The following is a 21,830-nucleotide window of genomic DNA, read 5'->3' on the forward strand; positions in this document are numbered from 1 at the left end:
TTCATCACAGAACGAACCTGCAGAGATCTGATTCCTCATTTGGGAGCATTTTGTTCCCTTTATTTGTTCTGGTATTAACTTGTTTTTACACAGAGGTCGTGCAGCATATTTCAGTTGTGGTGTTTGTTTGACATCCACACCGGTTGTCTTATCAATAACGCAGTGTTGTGGTTATCCTGACAGCCCTGCAGCGTGGAGTCGACGGCGTAGGAACAGCGTAGCGGTCTACCCTGCACTTCCCCAGAAAGAAAGAGACTTATCTTCCAGATCGATAATAAAACTAATCCCTGGTTGCAGCCCTGCTTCAGTGAAATGAATGGAAGCCATTGGCTGCCTTTAATGGAGCAAATCAATGTTGAAGCTGATGTCGTGCTTCAGTAAACGGCCCCCCGGGGATGTAAAGTAAACACAGTTGGCAGTAAATGGACCTGAAGGACGGAGGAAGCGTCTCGGGGGTCTGATGTTGTCGTCTCTCTCTCTCTCTGCAGAGCGTCGGCGTGTCGTCGGGACACGATGTCTTCGGCCCGCCGCCTCCAGCTGCTGCTGTCCTGCATCCTGCTGGTTCTGCTGGCCCAGTTTCCTCGGGTCCAGTCCAGACCGGCCACCGAGGACACCGACACAGGTAAGACTTGATGCATGTTTTGATTTTTGGCTGTGAAACAAGACATCTGAAGACGTCCAACTCTTTTTCTTGTTTTTTCCTAAAACAGTAAAGTTACTCAGAAGGATGTTTCCTCTTCCATAAAAACACCTTTGGGCAAGTGAGACCGGATCATTTTTATTTGTACGGCAACATCAGGCTCCACTTAAACATCGTTCTCCAGTCTTTGGAAAATAAATACACAGATATAAATTTACCGACCTGTGAACCAACTGTTAAAATCATGGTTCATGAAGGCTTTTCCTTTAACAGTGCCGTATTCACGAACACATCACGAGAGCCAAGTAGAGAAATAAAGAAGTCTTTACCCATCAAACATCATATCACGTCCTGTGTTTGCATGAAACATTAAACACTTTTCCCAGAAACATGCCAAGAAGTTACCGGGAAAACTAACCAGCCGGTTAAAGTTGACACAAATACAAGACAATAAAAGCTGCTAGCTCACACAGCGCTGGGAATCCACTCACCAGCGTTCTCAGCGTGGATGTGTGATCAGCTCCCTCGACACGTGACGCTCACCTCCATCGTTGTGATTGGCCAAAGCCATCTGTGCCCATTCATGCGGGCGGCAAACACCTCAAATCCCTACGGCCTTCCCCTTTGCTGCCGTCCCCTCAGTGAAGTGACCGGAGGCGGTGGTGTGACATTCACTTCATTTGCATTTCAATAACTTGGATCAATCATTAGCCTGCTGATTCTCAAGTAACTGATTGTTTAATCCATGAAATGCCCAAAAAACAGTAAAAAAAAACATTATTAAGATAGTTACTGACTTTCTTAGTGGATTAAATGATCATGTTCCACAGTAAAGCCAACAGCTTTGATAGGCTACAGCCTGTTACAACACTGTTAAAGATGTAAGTCAGGATTCAATTTGAAAATTGCAGTTTTTCCAGTCACAGTCTGGATATAAAACCTTTTAATTGTCTAGTCGTCCCGCTCAGTTTGTCCCTGTGCTGTAAACTCCCCGGTTTGTCCCGGTTACTGGTGCTGCTGGTGAGATTCAGCCTGTTTTTAACTGGTGTGTTTGTCGTTTCGGGCCGCTCCTCTTCTCTTTTGTTTAAATGCTTTGTCTTTCATGTCTGGTGCCAGCTGTGGTCGTGGTGTTTGAGTCCGAATTATATAAAAGCTTATAAAACTTTCCAATGAGCGAATTTCTTTAATAGGAAAGTGACTTTTTGAAGGTTTGGCTGGTTTTTGGCTTTGAGGCATCTGAAACTGGTTAGAGTGATTTTTCATGGTGTGACCGAGGCTTGGCTCTCAGGGTGCTGGTTATGGTCTGTGCATCCTGTCCAGACACAGTAACGCAGGAACAGATGCACACAGTCTGGTGGGTTACGGCCACTCAGACTCTCTCACACAGAAACACAAGAAAACCCTTTCACATAACACTTGCACTGTTTAATATGGAAGCCCATTACTGCCACTGTTGGTTGTTATAATGAGAAATAATGACCTCATTAATCTCAAAATAATGAGAAACTTTCTCAAAATAGTGGTTTAGTATCTCAAAGCGAGTTTCTGAAGATAATGGGAAACATTTCCAAAACAGAAAAAAAGAAACTTTATCAAAATAATGACTTAGTCTCCCCAATAAAGGGATATTTTAACAGAATAACAAGATGCTTTTTCAAATCAATTACTCAGCATCTCAAAATAATGACTTAAAAATTTCAAAATAAATGCGAAACTCTATCAAGACTTCTCTAAATATGAGAAACTTTCTAAAAGTGACTTCAGAAAGTTTCCCATTTTAAAAATGGGTAACTTTCTGAATAAAGAAACTTTTCTCAAAGTAAAGAGACACTTTCTGAATATAAGACTCTCAAAATGATGACTCAGTATCTCAAAGTGATTTTGTGGCTCATTCTGTTTTTTCGTCTCACGGTGATGTGGTGAACTGATGTGGCGGTGATGGTCCTCCATACCTCCCTGCCAGCATGGTGTTTGTGTGTATACTGTGTGTATACTGTGTGTATACTGTGTGTATACTGTGTGTATACTGTGTGTATACTGTGTGTGGTTTGTTCCAACCATCTGGACTCCAGCTGAGTGAGCGAGTCTATGTGATACTGTTGTTTTGGTGCCTGTAAATTCTTGTTTTCCTCTCAGACAAGAGCACATCTAATTTAGCCTCTCTGCCGCTGCCGTCTCCTTTCATGAACAAAGCCTGCTTTCAATTTCCCACCTCGCTCGGCTCGTATTCTCTCAAATGAAGGTTCAGTCTTTTAAAATCAAACCGCTTCCCTCCTGCTCAGCTCTCTGACACTGGGGAGGAAAAGCCCAGTAAAATATTCCTGTAAGTGCCATGAACTCGTCCTCTAAAGCCCTGCCCTGTCTAACCAGGCACGCTGGCCTTTTTGGGAACTGTTTGATGTGTTTAACAGAAGCTGCTCAGTGTATATTTTCAGCACCACAACACACGGTTTTACAGGGATTCCCAACTTTACATGTGTCCCAGTGGGTTAGACCTTCACCAGAAACAGAACATTATTAAGGTTCTGTATTTTTTTTGTTTCTGATTAAGGGAGGATAGTCCTTCATTTGGAGAGCAACCAGTCATTTACTGTTGAAATGACTGGTAGGTAGTAAAAGTGTTGGAACTGGTCCAGTAGATCACCTCAGCCAGCAGCCACCAAACGGGCTGCAATGGCTGCAACGTGATCCTTTGGGACAACTGCACCTGATCACAGTAGATCCACTAAAAGAGCTTGTTATTTTGCTCTCTGCACACACACCAGACTCCATTGACAAAAACAGTAATTTTACCTCTCTGAACATGAGAGTTTCTGGACTATCGCTGCCCAGATCTGTAAGTTTGTTTGTGTTATACAAATATTGTGTTGGATCCAAACTAATGTTTTAAAGCACCAAAGTCACACAATAACACAAACAAACTACCTGATCGAGGCAGCAGCAGAGCAGCAGCTCCTGCATCCTCCTACATAAAATCCCTGTTTTAGTGAATGTAGTCTGGTGTGTGTGCAGAGAGCGATATAACGGCTGTTTGTGGTTAAACCAAAAGGATCTTCCAGGTCTGTTTATGTACAAACAGGGCCCAGGTTTAAAAATACCACACTTCTCCTTTAAAAGAGGCACAGCTCCCCCCTCCCTGACCCATTATTTTGGTACAGTCCCTTAGCAGGGAAGGACTGGAGGGTCTAGTGTTGTTTGCTTGCTGTTAATGGCCGGGGCAGAGAGGGAGGAGGTCTCTGAAGTTTCGGAAGTGGTTTGGTGTTGTACTGTGCTGTGGCGACAGCCCCTGTCTGCCCTGTTGTTGAAAGCTTAAAGCCTCTTCACAGAGCCGGGGTCAGGGGTCAGAGGTCAATCCACTAACTGGTTTCATTGTCTGCTGGAGGGAACATCTGACGGACTTTAAAACCTCCTGGAGAGAGCAGATGCCAGTAGATGTGCCGAGGAGTGCCACTTCATGGATGTAAAAAAGACACAGACCAAAAGAACTATTTAGTGATCAGTAAGTCAGAGCCAACACGTGCCAAACCACACCGCCTGGCAGAAAATAAGAAAAGCCTAAATTAAATGGGGTTGGTGCCTTTGTGTTTGAACTGTCAGCTGAGAGTTACTGCAGTCAGTGAAGTGTGTGTGCACAAGAGAGGCTAGATATCTAACGTTTGATCTTTGGGATGAAGCCAGGATCACGTGGATCAGGTCTCTGTTCAGACGTGGATCAGGTCTCTGTTCAGACGTGGATCAGGTCTCTGTTCAGACGTAGGTTAAGTTCTTAGGCCTCGTTAGTATGTTGTAGGTGTTGTAGCCTCTCTAGTAAATCAAGCTCCTGATCAGTGATTGTTGTCAGACGTTGAAACTGTCTGCACAGGATGTTCTTTTCAAAGCACCGGGGGACAGAAGAAGTGTGTTTCTGTCAGTCTGCTTGTGAAGAACAGTACGGCTGGGTGATTGGATGAGTGTACTGGCTCATTTTATTTTGGTCATTAAACTCCAGAGTTTCCCCTGAAGTTGATTCTGCAGAAATGAAAGTCAAAACCACTTTGCCGTCTTTGTTTTCCCCACGTCTGACCTCTCTTTCTGTGTTCTTGGCCTCAGAACCTCCCCTCTGCACAGTTTTCTGAACAGCTTTTAAACATCTGACTTCCTCTGTAGCTGACGCGGTCAAATCCTCCGAAGACGAAGAGGACGATGAGTCATCCTCGGAGGAAAACAAACTGTCCAACGAGCTGTCGACGAGCAACGAGAAGCTCCAGCGTAAGCATCGGGCTTTGCTCCAGTCTGTCTGTCTGTCTGCGGCTTTGCTTTTGTGTCAAACACGAATCAGCGAAACACACATGATTGTAATCGTGAGCGTTTACCTCGTCAGCGCTGGCGCCTCAGTGGGTGATGCCGGAGAGGAAGATGGAGAAGAAGCTCCACGCCGTGCCCGCCAGCAAGACGGTGAAGTTTCGGTGCCAGGCGACAGGAAACCCAGTGCCCTCTCTGCGCTGGTACAAGAACGGGAGGGAGTTCAGGAAAGACCAGAGAATCGGAGGGTTCAAGGTGTGTGTGTGTGTGTGTGTGTGTGTGTGTGTGTGTGTGTGTGTGTGTGTGTGTGTGTGTGTGTGTGTGTGAGATGTGGCTTTCTGAGCTCAGAACAGACACCTGACTCCACCTGCTGTTCTTTAATTCCACCTTTTGTCTTTATCCTCCAGATCAGAGACCACATGTGGACTCTGATTATGGAGTCAGTGGTTCCGTCTGATAAAGGGAACTACACCTGCGTGGTGGAGAACGAACACGGGAGTCTGAAACACACCTACCTGCTGGATGTAGTCGGTAAGAAAACCCACCTGAGAGGTTCAGGAAACCTTTTCATGGCCACCTGAGCCTGTCGGTGACTTTTAGTTGCTCTTACCTTTGGATAACCTCCTTCATTTCTTAAACTCTCCGTTCCAGAGCGCTCCCCTCACAGGCCGATCCTGCAGGCCGGCCTGCCCGCCAACCAGACCGCCGTCGTCGGCAGCAACGTGGCGTTCGTGTGCCGAGTGTTCAGCGACCCGCAGCCTCACATCCAGTGGCTCAAACACATCACCGTCAACGGCAGCCGAGAGGGACCAGACGGACACCCGTACGTCCTCGTCCTCAAGGTGTGTGTGTGTGACGGCTCAATGTCAGAGGTTCATTCACGTGTGTGTCACGACCTTCACTAGCGGCGGGGGAGTCGGCCCACACCGGGTAGTAAAACCACATCTGTGATGCGTTGTGGACTCGTGATGAAAGACGCTGCAGTCGCTGTGGTTTGTCGTGTCTGGCGTGCAGCCACGAGCCTCGCACGGTTCTCCCTCTCCCCTTTTTCCAACCCCAGGACGGGCTGAGTGCAACTGGAAGATGAGAGCAAGTCAGAAACAGAACCTCAGCATTTCTAAACCAGGAATCTCAGTCGTGTTTTTATCATCTGAGAAACTCATCCGTGCTTTTTTCCCCTCTGGCATCGACTCCCTGACTCCCTGTTCACCTGTTCACCTCACCTGTCTGCATCAGGTCAATCTACTGTCTACAGTTGCAGCTCCACTTTAAATCAACTGAACTCATCATCCTGGTTTTAGCTTCTTTTAGGAGCTTTTTTTGCTTTTTCTGTTTGTTTCTATTGACATGACATGATCAATGTTGTCGTTATTAGTAGTTGTTAATAATTAGCTCTGTTAGCTCCGTTAGCTCTGTCAGCACAGCTGTGTTTTGTTTTTGTGTGGAAATCTGAATCCCTTTACTGATACTATATCAACAGAATACTTAGATGTTGTAGAAGTGCTTTGAGTGGGTTTGAGAGAAAAGACAAGCTGCTGAAAAATAATTTAGTAATGATAATAATGATTAATAAACTTTGATTATATAGCACTTTATAATGAATTACTATAAATACATTAACGAGCAGCAGTAATTAAAATACAGCGTATAAAACAAACAGGGTGCAAAAAGGAAAAGCAAACTACAACACAAATAAAACCAGTTAGAGCAGAGAGACATATTCTAATAACACCAGGCTTTACAAGTGAGCGAGTTTTAACCTGTTTTAGACATGAAACTAGTTTTTTACTCCCTCAGAGGAACCAGCAGGCTCTGAGCTGACAGACGGACGAACACGTTGCTGCAGGTGACATTTGTTGACTTTAATTCACATTTCATGTCGGACGTCTCTCCCTCTTTCCTCAGACCGCAGGTTTGAACACGACCAATAAAGAAATGGAGGTTCTGACTCTGAGGAACGTGACGCTGAACGATGCAGGAGAGTACACCTGCCTGGCTGAAAACTCCATCGGCGTCTCCCATCACTCTGCGTGGCTCAATGTGGTCGACAGTACGTCTTACAAACCTCACTGTTTATCTGCCGTGCGGCTCAAATGCCGAGGATCTGACTCTCTTGCCTCCCCCCCTCAGACCTTCCCCCCTCTGCGCTGCCCTCTCAGACCTACCTGGAGATCTTCATCTACTGCCTGGGGTTTTTCATCGTCATCATCCTCACGGCCACGGCGGTCATCTGCAGACTCTGCTGCTCCCCGAAGAAGAGCGACTTCAACAGCCAGTTGGCCGTCCAGAAGCTGGCCAAGAGCATCCCTCTGAGGAGACAGGTAGCATCTCCGTTTCCTGCTTCGACTCTTAACTTCCTGGTGTTACCGCCGTCATGTGACCTGATGACCAGATGTCATATGCTTGGCTTCATGTCGCCGTCTCTCTCCTCCGTCTGCAGGTGTCGGTCGAGTCCTCGTCCTCCCTCCAGTCTGGGATGTGTTTGATGCGTCAGTCTCGTCTCTCCAGCGCCGCCACCACCATCCTGGCCGGCGTGTCGGAGTACGAGCTGCCCTACGATCCAGTCTGGGAGCTTTCTCGTGACCGGTACGACCACTAACACACGTTCATTATTTCATTATCATTATCATTTCTGATCTGTGCTTCTTTTCCACTGGATGATTGATTAGTTTGTTTGTTTCTCAGACCACAGCGGATCACTGTGGTATTTTTAAACCTTGGCCATTTTTATATATATTTAAGGTTCAAAAACAGTAATTTTATGTTGCAGAACACAGACGTTGCTGGTTTACCGCTGTCTTGATCAGCTTGTGTTATTATGTGACTTTATGTTTTAAAGGAGTAGTTCAGATCCAAACCAATATTTATGTAACACAAAATAAGTAATAACTAAATAAAGAGTAAGATCAGTTATGTTCAACCAGAAACAGCTGTAATGTTGAACTCTGGTGGTGTTTTTAAATCCTGGCCCTGTTTGTACATATTTTGGTGTCTAAATCACTGATGTGCCAGACTCCATGGACAAAAACAGTAATTTTACCTCACAGAAGAAGGGAGTTGCTGATCTACTGCTTCCTCGATCTGTTTGTTTTTGTCTTACTTTGTGACACAAAGTCCTGTGTGTCGGATCCGTACTAACCCTTTAAAACACTGAAGTCACACAATAACACAAGCAAACTAAAAGATGGAGGCAGCAGCAGACCTGCAACTCGAGAGTTCTGTGAGGTAAAATCGCTGTTTTTGTGAATGTAGTCTGGTGCGTCTGGTGTTCAAGACGCTGTGTGTGTTTTCTTCAGGCTCACGCTGGGGAAGCCTCTGGGAGAAGGCTGTTTCGGTCAGGTGGTTCTGGCGGAGGCTGTTGGCGTCGACAAAAATAAGCCGACACGCCTCACAAAGGTGGCTGTGAAGATGCTCAAAGGTGAGCTGCTTAGTACTTGGATCAAACCTACTCTGGACCCCTGCAGACACAGACGTAGAGAGCGAATTACATGACAACATCCATCATTTTTATTTTCTATTTATTTTTGACCTACTATGGTCCTAATACGCCGCCGTACTGCTCCATATAAACCAAATCAAGAGAGAAAAGTGTTTTACGTGAATGTGAAGCTGACGTCTCGTGTCGTGTGCAGCGGACGCCACAGAGAAGGACCTGTCCGACCTGATCTCTGAAATGGAAATGATGAAGATGATCGGTAAACACAAGAACATCATCAACCTGCTGGGCGCCTGCACTCAGGGCGGTGAGTGTGTGTGTCCGCTCTCTTGTCCGTCAGTGGTGTGTGTGTGTGTGTGTGTGTGTGTGTGTTGTACAGATGCTAAACGTGACCTCCGCCCCCCCGTCAGGCCCCCTGTACGTGGTGGTGGAGTACGCCTCCCAGGGTAACCTGAGGGAGTACCTGCGCGCTCGGCGGCCCGTCGGGTTGGAGTACTGGAGCGGCAGCAGGCAGGCGTCCCTGGGCAGCCTGGAGATCAGGGAGCTGGTGTCTGCTGCCTACCAGGTGGCCAGAGGGATGGCGTACCTCGCCTCAAAGAAGGTCAGCTGCTAACCACCACAGCTCGTGTAACCATTAAATTCACTTAAACTACTACTATAAATGAAGATTCTCAGGTGTTTATGGGTCAAAAACACATAGTTTTTCTCATATTGGCCTTTTTCCCTCTTTCTGAACGCTTCCAACTCCCACCTCAGCTCTGCACGTTAGCATAGCAACATGCTAACGCTGAACAAGGTCACATGATCAACAGATCCCTTTGTGTGTGACATCACAAGCAGGGTGTTTTTACACATATTTACAGAAAGATGGAGCAGAAACAGAGAGAGTTTAGGGCTAATGTAGTTAAATAAATAGATGAAAAATGAAGCAGTTGTATTTATTTCTGCTCTCTTCAAACCCGCCAGACTCCATTCACAAAAACAGTCATTTTACCTCACAGAACTCAGGAGCGGATGGTCTGCTGCTGCCTGGATCACTTGGTGTGTAATTGGTGTTATTGTGTGACTTTGGTGTTTTAAATGCTCAGTCAGAGCTGAACTGATGTGTCAGCTCACTGATGCTGGCAGCGACAGACCAGCAACCGTTGTGGTCCACGCAGTAAAATGACTGTTTTTGTCAATGGAGTCTGGTGGCTCCTTTTTAAAAGAGGGAACCTGTGATGAACCCTGCCGTCCTCTCTGGTGCTCAGTGTATTCACAGAGACCTGGCAGCCAGGAATGTACTCGTCACAGAGGATAACGTGATGAAGATAGCCGACTTCGGCCTGGCCAGAGATATCCACCACATCGACTACTACAAGAAGACCACCAACGTAAGACGGGCAGACTGCAACACACCGAATGTCACCGTCTGGATGATTTGGTTACTTCTCACTGACACTTTAATGTTTCTACAGGGTCGTCTGCCGGTGAAGTGGATGGCACCAGAAGCTTTATTTGACCGCGTGTATACACACCAAAGCGACGTGTGAGTGTTGACTTGTGTGTGTATTCTTGATTGAACTCTTGTTTTCATTTCAGGCAGTAATTTTCTCACATAAATGTTATAATTTTACTGAATCTTAAGCATTAACGACAATCTGGGCTGCAGCTCATGTCTTAATCTGCTGTTTTTTCTGTTTACAGCTTTATTCTCCAATAAATGTGTGTTAACTGAGTAACTAGACCTGTTTAGTGAGAATGTCTTTGTAATGATCCCTGTGTGCTTTCTGCTGCCCCAGGTGGTCCTTTGGGGTCTTGCTGTGGGAAATCTTCACCCTCGGGGGCTCTCCGTACCCCGGGGTCCCCGTGGAGGAGCTCTTCAAGCTGCTAAAGGAGGGACATCGCATGGAAAAACCCTCCGCATGCACTCAGGAGCTGTTAGTACACACAGTGAACCCTCTACTCCACATACAACAGAGAAACAGCTTTTAAATGAGCTTTTTGAATGACCTGGAAGATCCTTTTGGTTTAACCACAAACAGCACACACACCAGACTACATTCACTAAAACAGGGATTTTAGAGAACAGGACACAGGAGCTGCTGCTCTGCTGCTGCCTCCATCAGTCAGTTTATTTGTGTTATTCAGTCAGAGCAGTATGGAATCAGATTTGTTTCAAAAGTTTCAAGCAAAACTTATTAAAAGTCAATCAAAATAAATGGATTTGAGAGAGAAAAAAATTAACCTTCAAAATAAAAAATGTCTCTTGAAAACACATAACTGTCTTTTATTTTGTTCAAGGATGTAGCTTTGCTCTCGCCCTCTCTCTCTCTTTTGGTTACACTTCTGGCTTTTTCGTTTGTGCTGCCAGATTCTTTGTTTGAGTTTTGACACAAACCTATCGAGTGGACGGGCTCTTTCAAGGCCGCGCTCCTATTGGCTGTTGAGTTTTTGAGCGACGCGGCTGTGACCCGGAGGTTGTTCCCCTGTTGGCTTGAATTGACTCCTGGGGAGTTTTTTGAACATTTTCTAATCACCAAGCGGGAGAAAGAATCTTTCATTCGCCATGTAAGGCGTGCATGAAGAGGAAGCATGGGGGGGATACAAGCAACTGCTTCAAGATTAAAGTGATCCCCAGGACTCAATTCAAGCAAACAGGGGAACAACCTCCGGGTCACAGCCGCGTCGCTCAAAAACTCAACAGCCAATAGGAGCGCGGCCTTGAAAGAGCCCGCCCACGTGACAGGTTTGTGTCAAAACTCAAACAAAGAATCTGGCAGCACAAACGAAAAAGCCAGAAGTGTAACCAAAAGAGAGAGAGAGGGCGAGAGCAAAACTACATCCTTGAACAAAATAAAAGATTTTTTTAGGTTATAATTTTTTGCTTGAGTTCATTTTTTTCTCTCTCAAATCCATTTATTCTGATTGACTTTTAATAAGTTTTGCTTGAAACTTTTGAAACACATCTGATTCCATAGAGCAGCAGCAGACCTGCGTTCTGTGAGATAAAATGACTGTTTTTGTCAATGGAGTCTGGCACATCAGTCACCAAGACGTGTACAAACTGGGCCCAGAGTGATGCAACAGCTGTTTCTGGTTAAACATGAAGGATGTTTCTCTTTAACAAAAAGGTCTGTGATCTAAAAACATCTTGGACGAAGGCAGAAATGTCACATGTTCACGTCTGAGCACCGGCTTGTGTTTCATCAGGTATCTGATGATGAGGGACTGCTGGCACGCCGTCCCGTCTCGCAGGCCGACATTCCAGCAGCTGGTAGAAGATTTAGACCGAACACTTTCTCTCATGGCCAACCAGGTAACGTGTCACCTGTCAGGACTTTGTTTTTATGTTTTCTATGTTTTTTAAATGAATTAGGTTAGATTAGATTGGTTTTGTACCACAATAATGTCTGTTGTTGTTTGACTCTTATTTTAACCTCTGCTCCTGGTTCTGGTTCTGGTTCTTCAGGAGTACCTGGACCTGGCCGCTCCCCTGGTCCAGTATTCTCCGGTGGGCTCCTCCTCCTCCTGTAACTCCACATAGACGACCTGGGGAACCGGGAACTTTTTCTTCTTTCCTCCCTTCCCGGATCACCTTCATCCTGTTTTCTCTGCTCCGTGGGGCGGCGGCGGTGTCGGCGGCCTCCGATGAGCCGCTTCACCGTCGCCGTCCATCAGCAGCAGCAGCAGCCTGATGTGAAGACCAGCTGGACCGAGCCGGACTCCCCAGCGAGGCCTCAGGAAGCAGCTCACACACCAACTGACCCACTGTGGTGCAGAGACGGAGGTCCGTCAGAGCTGCGGTACCGTCAGTAATAATGATAGTAATGATAATAACGACGCTCTCAGTGTGAATACTGTAAATAATAGTCGGTGTTTTATGGAAAACCAAACCGGATTTATCAGAGCGAAATATGACAGGAATGAGAGAAAGGGAACGACTGACTGAGTGAGATACACAACGCGTCTCTAAATGTGTAAGAGCATAAAGAATCACTCCTTTATAGACGTGTTCCTCTGTGTTTGTGTTCGTCGGCTTATCTTCCTCCAGTATTTCTGCGTCTCTCCGTCCGGTTTGGTTCTTGCTGCCAAAGATGTCGTCTGCAGTGTTACAGCTCGACTTTGCACTTAATCCTCCAGCTGATTTCAGCCTGCAGATACACGAAGAGGCTTCGACATGAATGTGTACAATAACTGATTAACAGTATTAAAATACGTCTGAATTTTTACTCTGGCTGGTTTGATGTGATTGAACGGACACAATGTGAGAAACGTAGGAGAAAAACCAGGAATATTCTCCGAGAGGTTAGAAGGAACGTGTTCAGCAGCCTGTGTTCCTTCAGAACAGCTCAGATACTCAGAAATAGTGAACACTGGGTAGAAACAGTCTCAGGGCCTCCAACAGGAAGAGTCCACTTGTTGAAGATGTGTGTGTTTTACAAAAAGAGATGAAGTGTGGGCCTCTGCACCATCCGACACACACACACACACACACACACACACACACACACACACACACACACACCTTCCTGCAGCTGCTTTCCTCCACTGAGAGGAAGCGCTGCGCCGACAGGAGGCTCTGTACATCACGCTGCTCCCTCTGCGGCCGCCGGCTGATCGGTGTGTTTGTGTTTCACGCTGAACCGAAGCGTCTGAACCTCCTCCGGCTCTCTGCTCCGCTGCAGTAACGACATCCGTCCTCCCTCAGAGACCTCTGGACTCCCTGAAAACCTGAATCGGTTCCAGAGGAAAGATGCTGCTGCAGATCCTCAGTAAACATCCGAGTCCTGTGTGAAGTTACAAACCGCTTCAAAGCAGCGAGCAGCTCCTCTAAACTCATTGATTGAGCTCTCTGAACGCTGCTGCTTCTTCTTCTGGTGACGTCGTCTCTTGGAGGACCTTCTTCTTCTTCATGTCCCTAAAATGTGTCCAACCTCAGCTAGAAGGTTCCAGAAGTCACTGAAGCAGAATGAGTGAGAAAAGACTTCAGACATGTTGTTCATCAGAGGAGACTAAAGAAAGACAGAGAACATGTTGATCCAGAACAACAGTGGATGGAGAAACAGGAACTAAAGAAAGACAGAGAACATGTTGATCCAGAACAACAGTGGATGGAGAAACAGGAACTAAAGAAAGACAGAGAACATGTTGATCCAGAACAACAGTGGATGGAGAAACAGGAACTAAAGAAAGACAGAGAACATGTTGATCCAGAACAACAGTGGATGGAGAAACAGGAACTAAAGAAAGACAGAGAACATGTTGATCCAGAACAACAGTGGATGGAGAAACAGGAACTAAAGAAAGACAGAGAACATGTTGATCCAGAACAACAGTGGATGGAGAAACAGGAACTAAAGAAAGACAGAGAACATGTTGGTCCAGAACAACAGTGGATGGAGAAACAGGAACTAAAGAGAGACAGAGAACATGTTGATCCAGAACAACAGTGGATGGAGAAACAGGAACTAAAGAAAGACAGAGAACATGATGATCCAGAACAACAGTGGATGGAGAAACAGGAACTAAAGAAAGACAGAGAACGTGTTGATCCAGAACAACAGTGGATGGAGAAACAGGAACTAAAGAAAGACAGAGAACATGTTGATCCAGAACAACAGTGGATGGAGAAACAGGAACTAAAGAAAGACAGAGAACATGTTGATCCAGAACAACAGTGGATGGAGAAACAGGAACTAAAGAAAGACAGAGAACATGTTGATCCAGAACAACAGTGGATGGAGAAACAGGAACTAAAGAAAGACGGAGAACATGTTGATCCAGAACAACAGTGGATGGAGAAACAGGAACTAAAGAAAGACAGAGAACATGTTGATCCAGAACAACAGTGGATGGAGAAACAGGAACTAAAGAAAGACAGAACATGTTGATCCAGAACAACAGTGGATGGAGAAACAGGAACTAAAGAAAGACAGAGAACATGTTGATCCAGAACAACAGAGGATGGAGAAACAGGAACTAAAGAAAGACAGAGAACATGTTGATCCAGAACAACAGTGGATGGAGAAACAGGATCTAAAGAAAGACAGAGAACATGTTGATCCAGAACAACAGTGATGGAGAAACAGGAACTAAAGAAAGACAGAGAACATGTTGATCCAGAACAACAGTGGATGGAGAAACAGGAACTAAAGAAAGACAGAGAACATGTTGATCCAGAACAACAGTGGATGGAGAAACAGGAACTAAAGAAAGACAGAGAACATGTTGATCCAGAACAACAGTGGATGGAGAAACAGGAACTAAAGATCTGTGAACCCTCCAGAAGAGATCTGAACTGTTTCAGGTTCTACTTTCTGAGTGAGGCTCATTCTTATTTCCCCCCCGTGGTGACAACAAATAAATGTTGGTTTAATTTAATATTAAACATAAAATAAAAACACTCTATGTACTAATTTCTGGTGTTTTAGCGCCGCCTGGTGGTCGTTTAACTACATTACAGCTTTAAAGTTCTCAGTATAGTAATTATATACAGTGTCTGTACTTTTACTGCAGTTTAATTCTAAATGCAGGACTTGTACTTGTGTAGTACTACACTTTGAGTACTAGGTTTCCCTGAGCTTTCTGTCACACCTGGCAGTCTTCATCAGTACACAGGTAATATGGCTGTTTGTAGTGCTGTAGTAGTGGAGTACTACAACAAGGGGGTGTTGTAGCTCCACTGAGCAGCTTTCAGTCACACCTCACGGTCTTCATCAGCACTCTCTGTCTGCTGATGAAGACCAGAGGACGAGGGTGAAAGCTCCAGTGGTAAGTGGACCTTGAGTGGGAGACAGAAGGAGACGAGCCGGACTCCTGGAGCATCTTTTATTTCAGGTTTTACATCAGCGACACACAAACTCACACTCGGGTTACATCTCTGATCAGATCGTGTGAGATCAGGTGACGGCGAGCTCCACGACCAGCGTGAGAGCGTCACGTGACCTCCTCCTCCTCCTCCTCCTCGTCTTCCTCTTAGCGCCTCATAAATTAACTTTAATAAATACCCTCGTCACTGAAGTCGGCCTTTCGTCAGATAATAATAAGCGTGTGTAATAATAATCATCATCCCCCCAATCACCATCTAAAGCTGCTCGTCCCTGTGCGTGTTTCTGCGTGGTCACTAGTCCTCGGCTCTGGCCCCGCCCCCCACGCCGTCCACAGATCTCTTCCTGGCGAACAGGTGGGTGGGGTCGCGGCCCCTGAAGCCGGGCTGGACGTTGAACACGGGCACGTTCCTCCAGCTGGACGGGTTGCTGAAGGCGGTGGAGCCGGAACCCGCGGGGCACGGTTTGTTCTGGACCAGCTGCAGGAAGGTCTCCATGTCTGGGCCTAAGCGGGCCACGAGGCCGGCCCTCACCGCCGCCACCGTCTGCTCGTCACACGCCTGCAGCGCCTGCAGCAGGGTGCTGTAGTACCTGGAGGACGAGGCCAAGCAGGAGGTCAGGGACGTGACACACAGGTCACACTTCACTGTAAGAAGGTTTACAGCTGAAGGAAAACTGGTGTTTTTAACCTAATCTGTCCTCATCCTGGTGTGTGAGTGACTGGTAGGTAGTAAAAGTGTTGGAACTGGTCCAGTAGATCACCAGTAGATCACCTCAGCCAGCAGACACCAAACGGGCTGCAATGGCTGCAACGTGATCCTTTGGGACAACTGCACCTGATCACAGCAGCAGACCAGCAGCTCCTGTGTTCTATGAGCTAAAATCCCTGTTTTTGTGAATGGAGTCTGGTGTGTTTGTCTGAGGTGACTCAGACACCAGGATGTGGACAGAGAGGATCATGGGTAGAAAAATACCACAGTTCCTCTTTAAATGCAGAGAAGCTCTTCATCTTAAAAAACCTCAGGAGCTGCTGGTCTGAGACAGGCAGGTGTGTGTGTGTGTGTGTGTGTGTGTGTGTGTGTGTGTGTGTGTGTGTGTGTGCGCTCACCTGTTGGGGAAGTGAGTCGGTACCTGCACCACCTCCCCGATGGCGTCGGGGTTGGTCCGAGCCACCGTGCAGATGTCCAGGCTGGAGTAACACTCTTCCTGCACCTTCACAGAGACACAACAGAGAGGTGAGCGAGCCAATCAGAGAGCAGCTCCTCCGTCCGTCCGTCTGTCTGTCTGTCTGTCTGTCTGTCTCAGGTGAGTCCACCCACCTCAGCGATCATCCTCTGGAAGATGTTACAGCGACGGATCGTCTGGAAAACCTTCGCTGTGATTCCCTGAGAGATGCAGTGAAGACTCTTCTTCACAAAGGTCTTACCCTGTGGGACAGACAGGTGGGACACACAGGTGAGACACAGACAGGTGGGACACAGACAGGTGAGACACAGACAGGTGGGACACAGACAGGTGGGACAGACAGACAGGTGGGACACAGACAGGTGAGACACACAGGTGAGACACAGACAGGTGGGACAGTGACAGACAGACAGACAGGTGCAGTGACAGACAGACAGACAGGTGCACAGACAGACAGACAGGTGTGCAGTGACAGACAGACAGACAGGTGCACAGACAGACAGACAGGTGTGCAGTGACAGACAGTCAGACAGGTGCAGTGACAGACAGTCAGACAGGTGCAGTGAGCAGACAGACAGACAGGTGCACAGACAGACAGACAGGTGCAGTGACAGACAGTCAGACAGACAGGTGTGCAGACAGACAGCCAGGTGAGCAGACAGACAGGTGCAGTGACCTCAGTGTTGAAGGAGGCTGCTGTGTGCAGGAACAGCTCACAGATCTCGTTCATCCCGTCGGTGTCGCAGGTCGAGTTTTCCAGACAAGAGAAGAAACCACAGCCCACAGAGACGGAACCACTGAGACACCTGGCAACATCAGCTAGAGACAGACAGGGAGGGAGAGAGAGACAGGGAGGGAGAGGGAGACAGGGAGGGAGAGAGACAGACAGGCAGGGAGGGAGAGGGAGACAGGGAGGGAGAGGGAGAGAGACAGGGAGGGAGAGACAGGGAGAGAGAGACAGGGAGGGAGAGAGGGAGGGAGAGAGGGAGAGACAGGGAGAGAGAGAGAGACAGGGAGGGAGAGACAGGGAGGGAGGGAGAGACAGGGAGAGAGAGAGAGACAGGGAGGGAGAGACAGGGAGGGAGAGAGAGAGGGAGACAGGGAGAGAGAGACAGTCAGACTGGAGTAGATGTACTTCGCTACTCACTACAGAAGTACCTCAAAATAAAGTAGTGGAAGAAGTACTCAGATATTGTACTGAAGTAAGAGTAGAAATACTACAGTAAAGTACAAGTCTGTCAGACCAGAGTAACTGTACTCTAAGTGTAGTAAAGGTACTCTAAATGTAGTAAAGGTACTCTAAAGGTACTCTAAATGTAGTAAATGTACTCTAAAGGTACTCTAAATGTAGTAAAGGTACTCTAAAGGTACTCTAAATGTAGTAAAGGTACTCTAAAGGTACTCTAAATGTAGTAAAGGTACTCTAAATGTAGTAAAGGTACTCTAAAGGTACTCTAAATGTAGTAAATGTACTCTAAAGGTACTCTAAATGTAGTAAAGGTACTCTAAAGGTACTCTAAATGTAGTAAATGTACTCTAAAGGTACTCTAAATGTAGTAAAGGTACTCTAAATGTAGTAAATGTACTCTAAGTGTAGTAAAGGTACTCTAAAGGTACTCTAAATGTAGTAAATGTACTCTAAGTGTAGTAAAGGTACTCTAAAGGTACTCTAAATGTAGTAAATGTACTCTAAGTGTAGTAAAGGTACTCTAAAGGTACTCTAAATGTAGTAAAGGTACTCTAAAGGTACTCTGAGTGTAGTAAAGGTACTCTAAGTGTAGTAAAGGTACTCTAAATGTAGTAAAGGTACTCTGAGTGTAGTAAAGGTACTCTAAAGGTACTCTAAATGTAGTAAAGGTACTCTTAAGGTACTCTGAGTGTAGTAACTGTACTCTAAAGGTACTCTAAAGGTACTCTAAAGGTAGTAAAGGTACTCTTAAGGTACTCTGAGTGTAGTAACTGTACTCTAAAGGTACTCTGAGTGTAGTAAAGGTACTCTAAGTGTAGTAAAGGTACTCTAAAAGTACTCTGAGTGTAGTAACTGTACTCTAAAAGTACTCGGACCGGGACTCACTGGGGCTGTTGGAGGAGAACCGTGCCCGGCGGGGAGCCGCCTCCTCCGGCAGCAGCTCGAAGCAGGCGGCGGAGCCGAGGAGGAGGAGCAGGAGCAGGAGGAGCGGAGCGGAGCCGGGCTGGGGCTGCATGCTGTCGGATGGTCCGGATCGGGTCCTGTCGGTGTCCCTGTTGGTCTCGCACGGTCCCACCTGGTCTTAAAGCGCAGCCCGCTCCGGAGCGGCCAATCAGAGCGGGCCGTGCGCGCATGCGCGCTGCTGCTGGTTTATTCACGGAGGTAATTAACCCACTCAGTTAATTGGACATTTCCACGGAGTTTCCGAGCAGGACACATTTAGACTCACTGAAATAATCCACAGCAGTTTATTCCACAGAAGGATCTTTATCTTTATTTAATTCACCACAAAATCCAGGTGAATCTCATCAGAAGCACCTTTTAGCTCAGGTGGAGGCACTGACCTCAGATCAGCTGGTTTCAGCTCTTTCTAACGTGTCGCTCTAAAAATAGCAGCAGGAGGAAACAGGATGAGTCGGTTTCTGATTCCAGTCACGTCTGTTGTTGCTCCTGTGAAGTGATTCATCCATCCAGGCAGGAAGAGAAGCAGCTGTGAGGTCCCACAGACACCGAGCCTGTACTTTTACTGCACTAACAGTACTTTTACTGCACTAACAGTACTTTTACTGCAGTAAACCACAGAAACACTCCACCAAACCCCAGAGTAACAAGTGTTTTATTGTCTGTATTCATATTATATTTATCATGAGGTCTTTCACATTAATGGAGGTTAGAATAAGAAAGTGAGTGTAAAAAGGTACAAAAGTATTGGCATCAAAATCTAAATAAAATAAAATAAAATGAATTTTGAAAAGAATTAAATAAATTTAAATTCTGTTCTTTTCAGTATTTAAAGTACAGTGAACAGTAAAATCACTGAATTCAAAGTGGCGCTTTAGTAAAAGTTACTGGCATCAAAATCCAACGAAAATAAATTAAAGATATATTTTGAAATAAATTAGAATAAATTCAAATTTTAATTTCTTTAGAAATTCAAAGCACCAACAGTAAAAGTAGAAAAGCATCAACATTTAGATAAAATACAATTTATAAATCAAACATAAACTAAAAACTATATTAAAATGGATGAAATGTAAAACTGAATGTCCTTTAAAGGTTTTCTGATTAATGATTCTTTGTATTTAATAGTTTTCTGTGACTTATTCTGATTTCCTTTGGTTTCTTATTAAAACTGTGAGATGTGTTTTAGGAGGAGAACTTTTTTTATTAATCACCTGTAAGGAAATCAGATGTTTTCTGTTGAAGCCGTTTGGTCCCTTGTAAACACAGTCAGACACAATAAAAGATAAGAAAAGAAAAGAAAAATCAGTGAATCATCCCCAGTTTTAAACTTTATTATTGTCCTGAAGCACATTTGGTTTGATATTAAACACACTGACGATCAGCAGCACAATAAATATATAAACATATATTTATGAGGCAGAAACAGATGTAGAAATGTTCTAAATAAACACATCTAGAGACAAACAGCATAAAACCTGATCAGCATCTTCATTAAGAAGAATATTCTAAATCCTCTGAAGGGAAACGTTTCATTAATTGGAGCTAGTGAAGCTAACGGCTAGCTGCTAGCTGCTGTGTTGTTTTAGTGGAAAACTGTGTGTGTCTTATCATCTGCAGCAAACTGTGAGAGAGTCGTTCCATCACGGTCCGGTTCACCAGAGGACCTGCAGGACCTGCTGACCCCCAGTGACCTCTGGAGATAAACATCTGTGCTTCTCATTAACTCCCCCTGCAGCACACACACACACACACACTCACACACACACACACACACACTCACACACACACACTCACACACACACACACACACACACACACACACACACACACACACACACACACACACTCACACACACACACACACACACACTCACACACACACACACACACACACACACACACACACACACTCACACTCACACACACACACACACACACACACACACACACTCACACACACACACACACACACACTCACACACACTCACACTCACACACACACACACACTCACACTCACACTCACACCTCCATGTGGAAAAAATCTGCATTTATCTCCAGTCAGACGTGTTTTAATCCTCAGTGAATCCTCTGATTCCTCCTGAAGGGACTCTGACATGGTTTCACTGGGTTTTAAAGCAGAAACAGGTGTTAATAAGCTAACAGCTAACAGCTAACAGCTAACAGGTAACAGGTCGACGTGAAGGAGCTGCGTTGTTATTGGAAAATGAAAGAGGAAATAAATGTACAAAACGGGAAATAAAATAAACAACAGGAAGTAAACAGGAAATAAAATAAACAACAGGAAGTAAACAGGAAATAAAATAAACAACAGGAAGTAAACAGGAAATAAAATAAACAACGTTTAAACAGGTAACAAACAACAGGTGAAGTGAAAAAAACAAGAGGAAGTGAATACGAAGTAAACAGGATGGTGCTAATTAGCCGCACAGTATTACAGACAGACAGACAGACAGACAGATAGACAGACAGACAGACAGATAGACAGACAGATAGACAGATAGATAGAAATACTTTATTGATCCCCAGGGGGAAATTCTGGTGTTACAATAGCATAGAAAGTTATAGTTCTAAGTTATAGTTCTAAGTTACATTTCTAAGTTATAGTTCTAAGTTATAGTTCTAAGTTATAGTTCTAAGTTATAGTTCTCTATAACAAATAAAAATGTCTTTTTCTAAATATACCATTTGGATGATTTGGATTCTTACTGTAGAAAAACAGCACAGTTAAACTCCTAGTTTTATATTTTCATGAAGTATTTTCTCAAAAGTCTTTTAAGATAAACCAATAACTACTAATTGTGGTTCTATCTAACAAACTCTGTTCCTGCATGTTTCAGATGGTTCCTGCTGCATCACACCTGATTCAAATCATCATCAGGCTCTGCAGAGGCCCGATGACGGCCTGTTCGTTTGGATCAGCTGTGCTGCAGCAGCTAAACATGCAGGAGCAGAGTTGATATAGAATCCTCCAGTGAAGACAGACTACACAGTAGATGTGCTGTTTAAACCCATTTCTACATATTCTGGTGTCCTAATGACTGCTGCACCTGATCACAGTAGGTCCACTAAAAGAGCTTGTTTGATCCACTGACAGGCTCAGAGTGTTATTCTAAGTGTGTGACAGCATCATGGAAAGGATCCCTACAGAGAGAGACCTGGAAGATCCTTTTGGTTTAACCACAAACAGCACACACACCAGACTACATTCACTAAAACAGGGATTTTAGAGAACAGGACACAGGAGCTGCTGCTCTGCTGCTGCCTCCATCAGTCAGTGTGTTTGTGTTAAACAAACATTGTGTACA

General features: G+C 45.4%; 2 protein-coding genes across 2 annotated transcripts; one reads left to right on the top strand and one right to left on the bottom strand.

Moving 5' to 3' along the window:
* The first annotated feature begins 498 nt into the window (after positions 1–498).
* Positions 499–12,568, top strand: fgfr1b (fibroblast growth factor receptor 1b). Its single transcript, XM_070850003.1, has 16 exons — positions 499–622; positions 4,787–4,888; positions 5,001–5,176; positions 5,329–5,452; positions 5,573–5,763; positions 6,827–6,971; positions 7,052–7,242; positions 7,362–7,507; positions 8,218–8,339; positions 8,554–8,664; positions 8,768–8,958; positions 9,608–9,730; positions 9,815–9,885; positions 10,139–10,276; positions 11,550–11,655; positions 11,809–12,568. The coding sequence occupies exons 1-16, from the start codon at positions 514–516 to the stop codon at positions 11,881–11,883; spliced, it is 2,121 nt and encodes a 706-aa protein (XP_070706104.1). The 5' UTR covers positions 499–513; the 3' UTR covers positions 11,884–12,568.
* Positions 12,569–15,153: 2,585 nt separating this feature from the next.
* Positions 15,154–18,555, bottom strand: stc1l (stanniocalcin 1, like). The gene is made up of 5 exons (XM_070851074.1): positions 18,426–18,555; positions 17,028–17,170; positions 16,486–16,593; positions 16,275–16,378; positions 15,154–15,757 (listed from the first exon to the last, which is right to left on the bottom strand). The coding sequence occupies exons 1-5, from the start codon at positions 18,553–18,555 to the stop codon at positions 15,463–15,465; spliced, it is 780 nt and encodes a 259-aa protein (XP_070707175.1). The 3' UTR covers positions 15,154–15,462.
* Positions 18,556–21,830: the final 3,275 nt, after the last annotated feature.

This window comes from Pempheris klunzingeri, chromosome 19 (genome assembly GCF_042242105.1).
Source record: "Pempheris klunzingeri isolate RE-2024b chromosome 19, fPemKlu1.hap1, whole genome shotgun sequence".
NCBI lineage: Eukaryota > Metazoa > Chordata > Actinopteri > Acropomatiformes > Pempheridae > Pempheris > Pempheris klunzingeri.

What these genes read in the sequence shown, in the direction of transcription:
- fgfr1b (XM_070850003.1), top strand. Translation starts at nt 514, where the DNA reads ATGTCTTCGGCCCGCCGCCTCCAGCTGCTGCTGTCCTGCATCCTGCTG. An exon ending in GTGGCTCAATGTGGTCGACA is followed by an intron (nt 6,972 to 7,051) that starts GTACGTCTTACA and finishes TCCCCCCCTCAG; the next exon opens with ACCTTCCCCCCTCTGCGCTG. An exon ending in GGGCGCCTGCACTCAGGGCG is followed by an intron (nt 8,665 to 8,767) that starts GTGAGTGTGTGT and finishes CCCCCCCGTCAG; the next exon opens with GCCCCCTGTACGTGGTGGTG.
- stc1l (XM_070851074.1), bottom strand. Translation starts at nt 18,555, where the DNA reads ATGCAGCCCCAGCCCGGCTCCGCTCCGCTCCTCCTGCTCCTGCTCCTC. An exon ending in GTTCTCCTCCAACAGCCCCA is followed by an intron (nt 17,171 to 18,425) that starts GTGAGTCCCGGT and finishes GTCTGTCTCTAG; the next exon opens with CTGATGTTGCCAGGTGTCTC. An exon ending in CAGCCTCCTTCAACACTGAG is followed by an intron (nt 16,594 to 17,027) that starts GTCACTGCACCT and finishes TCTGTCCCACAG; the next exon opens with GGTAAGACCTTTGTGAAGAA.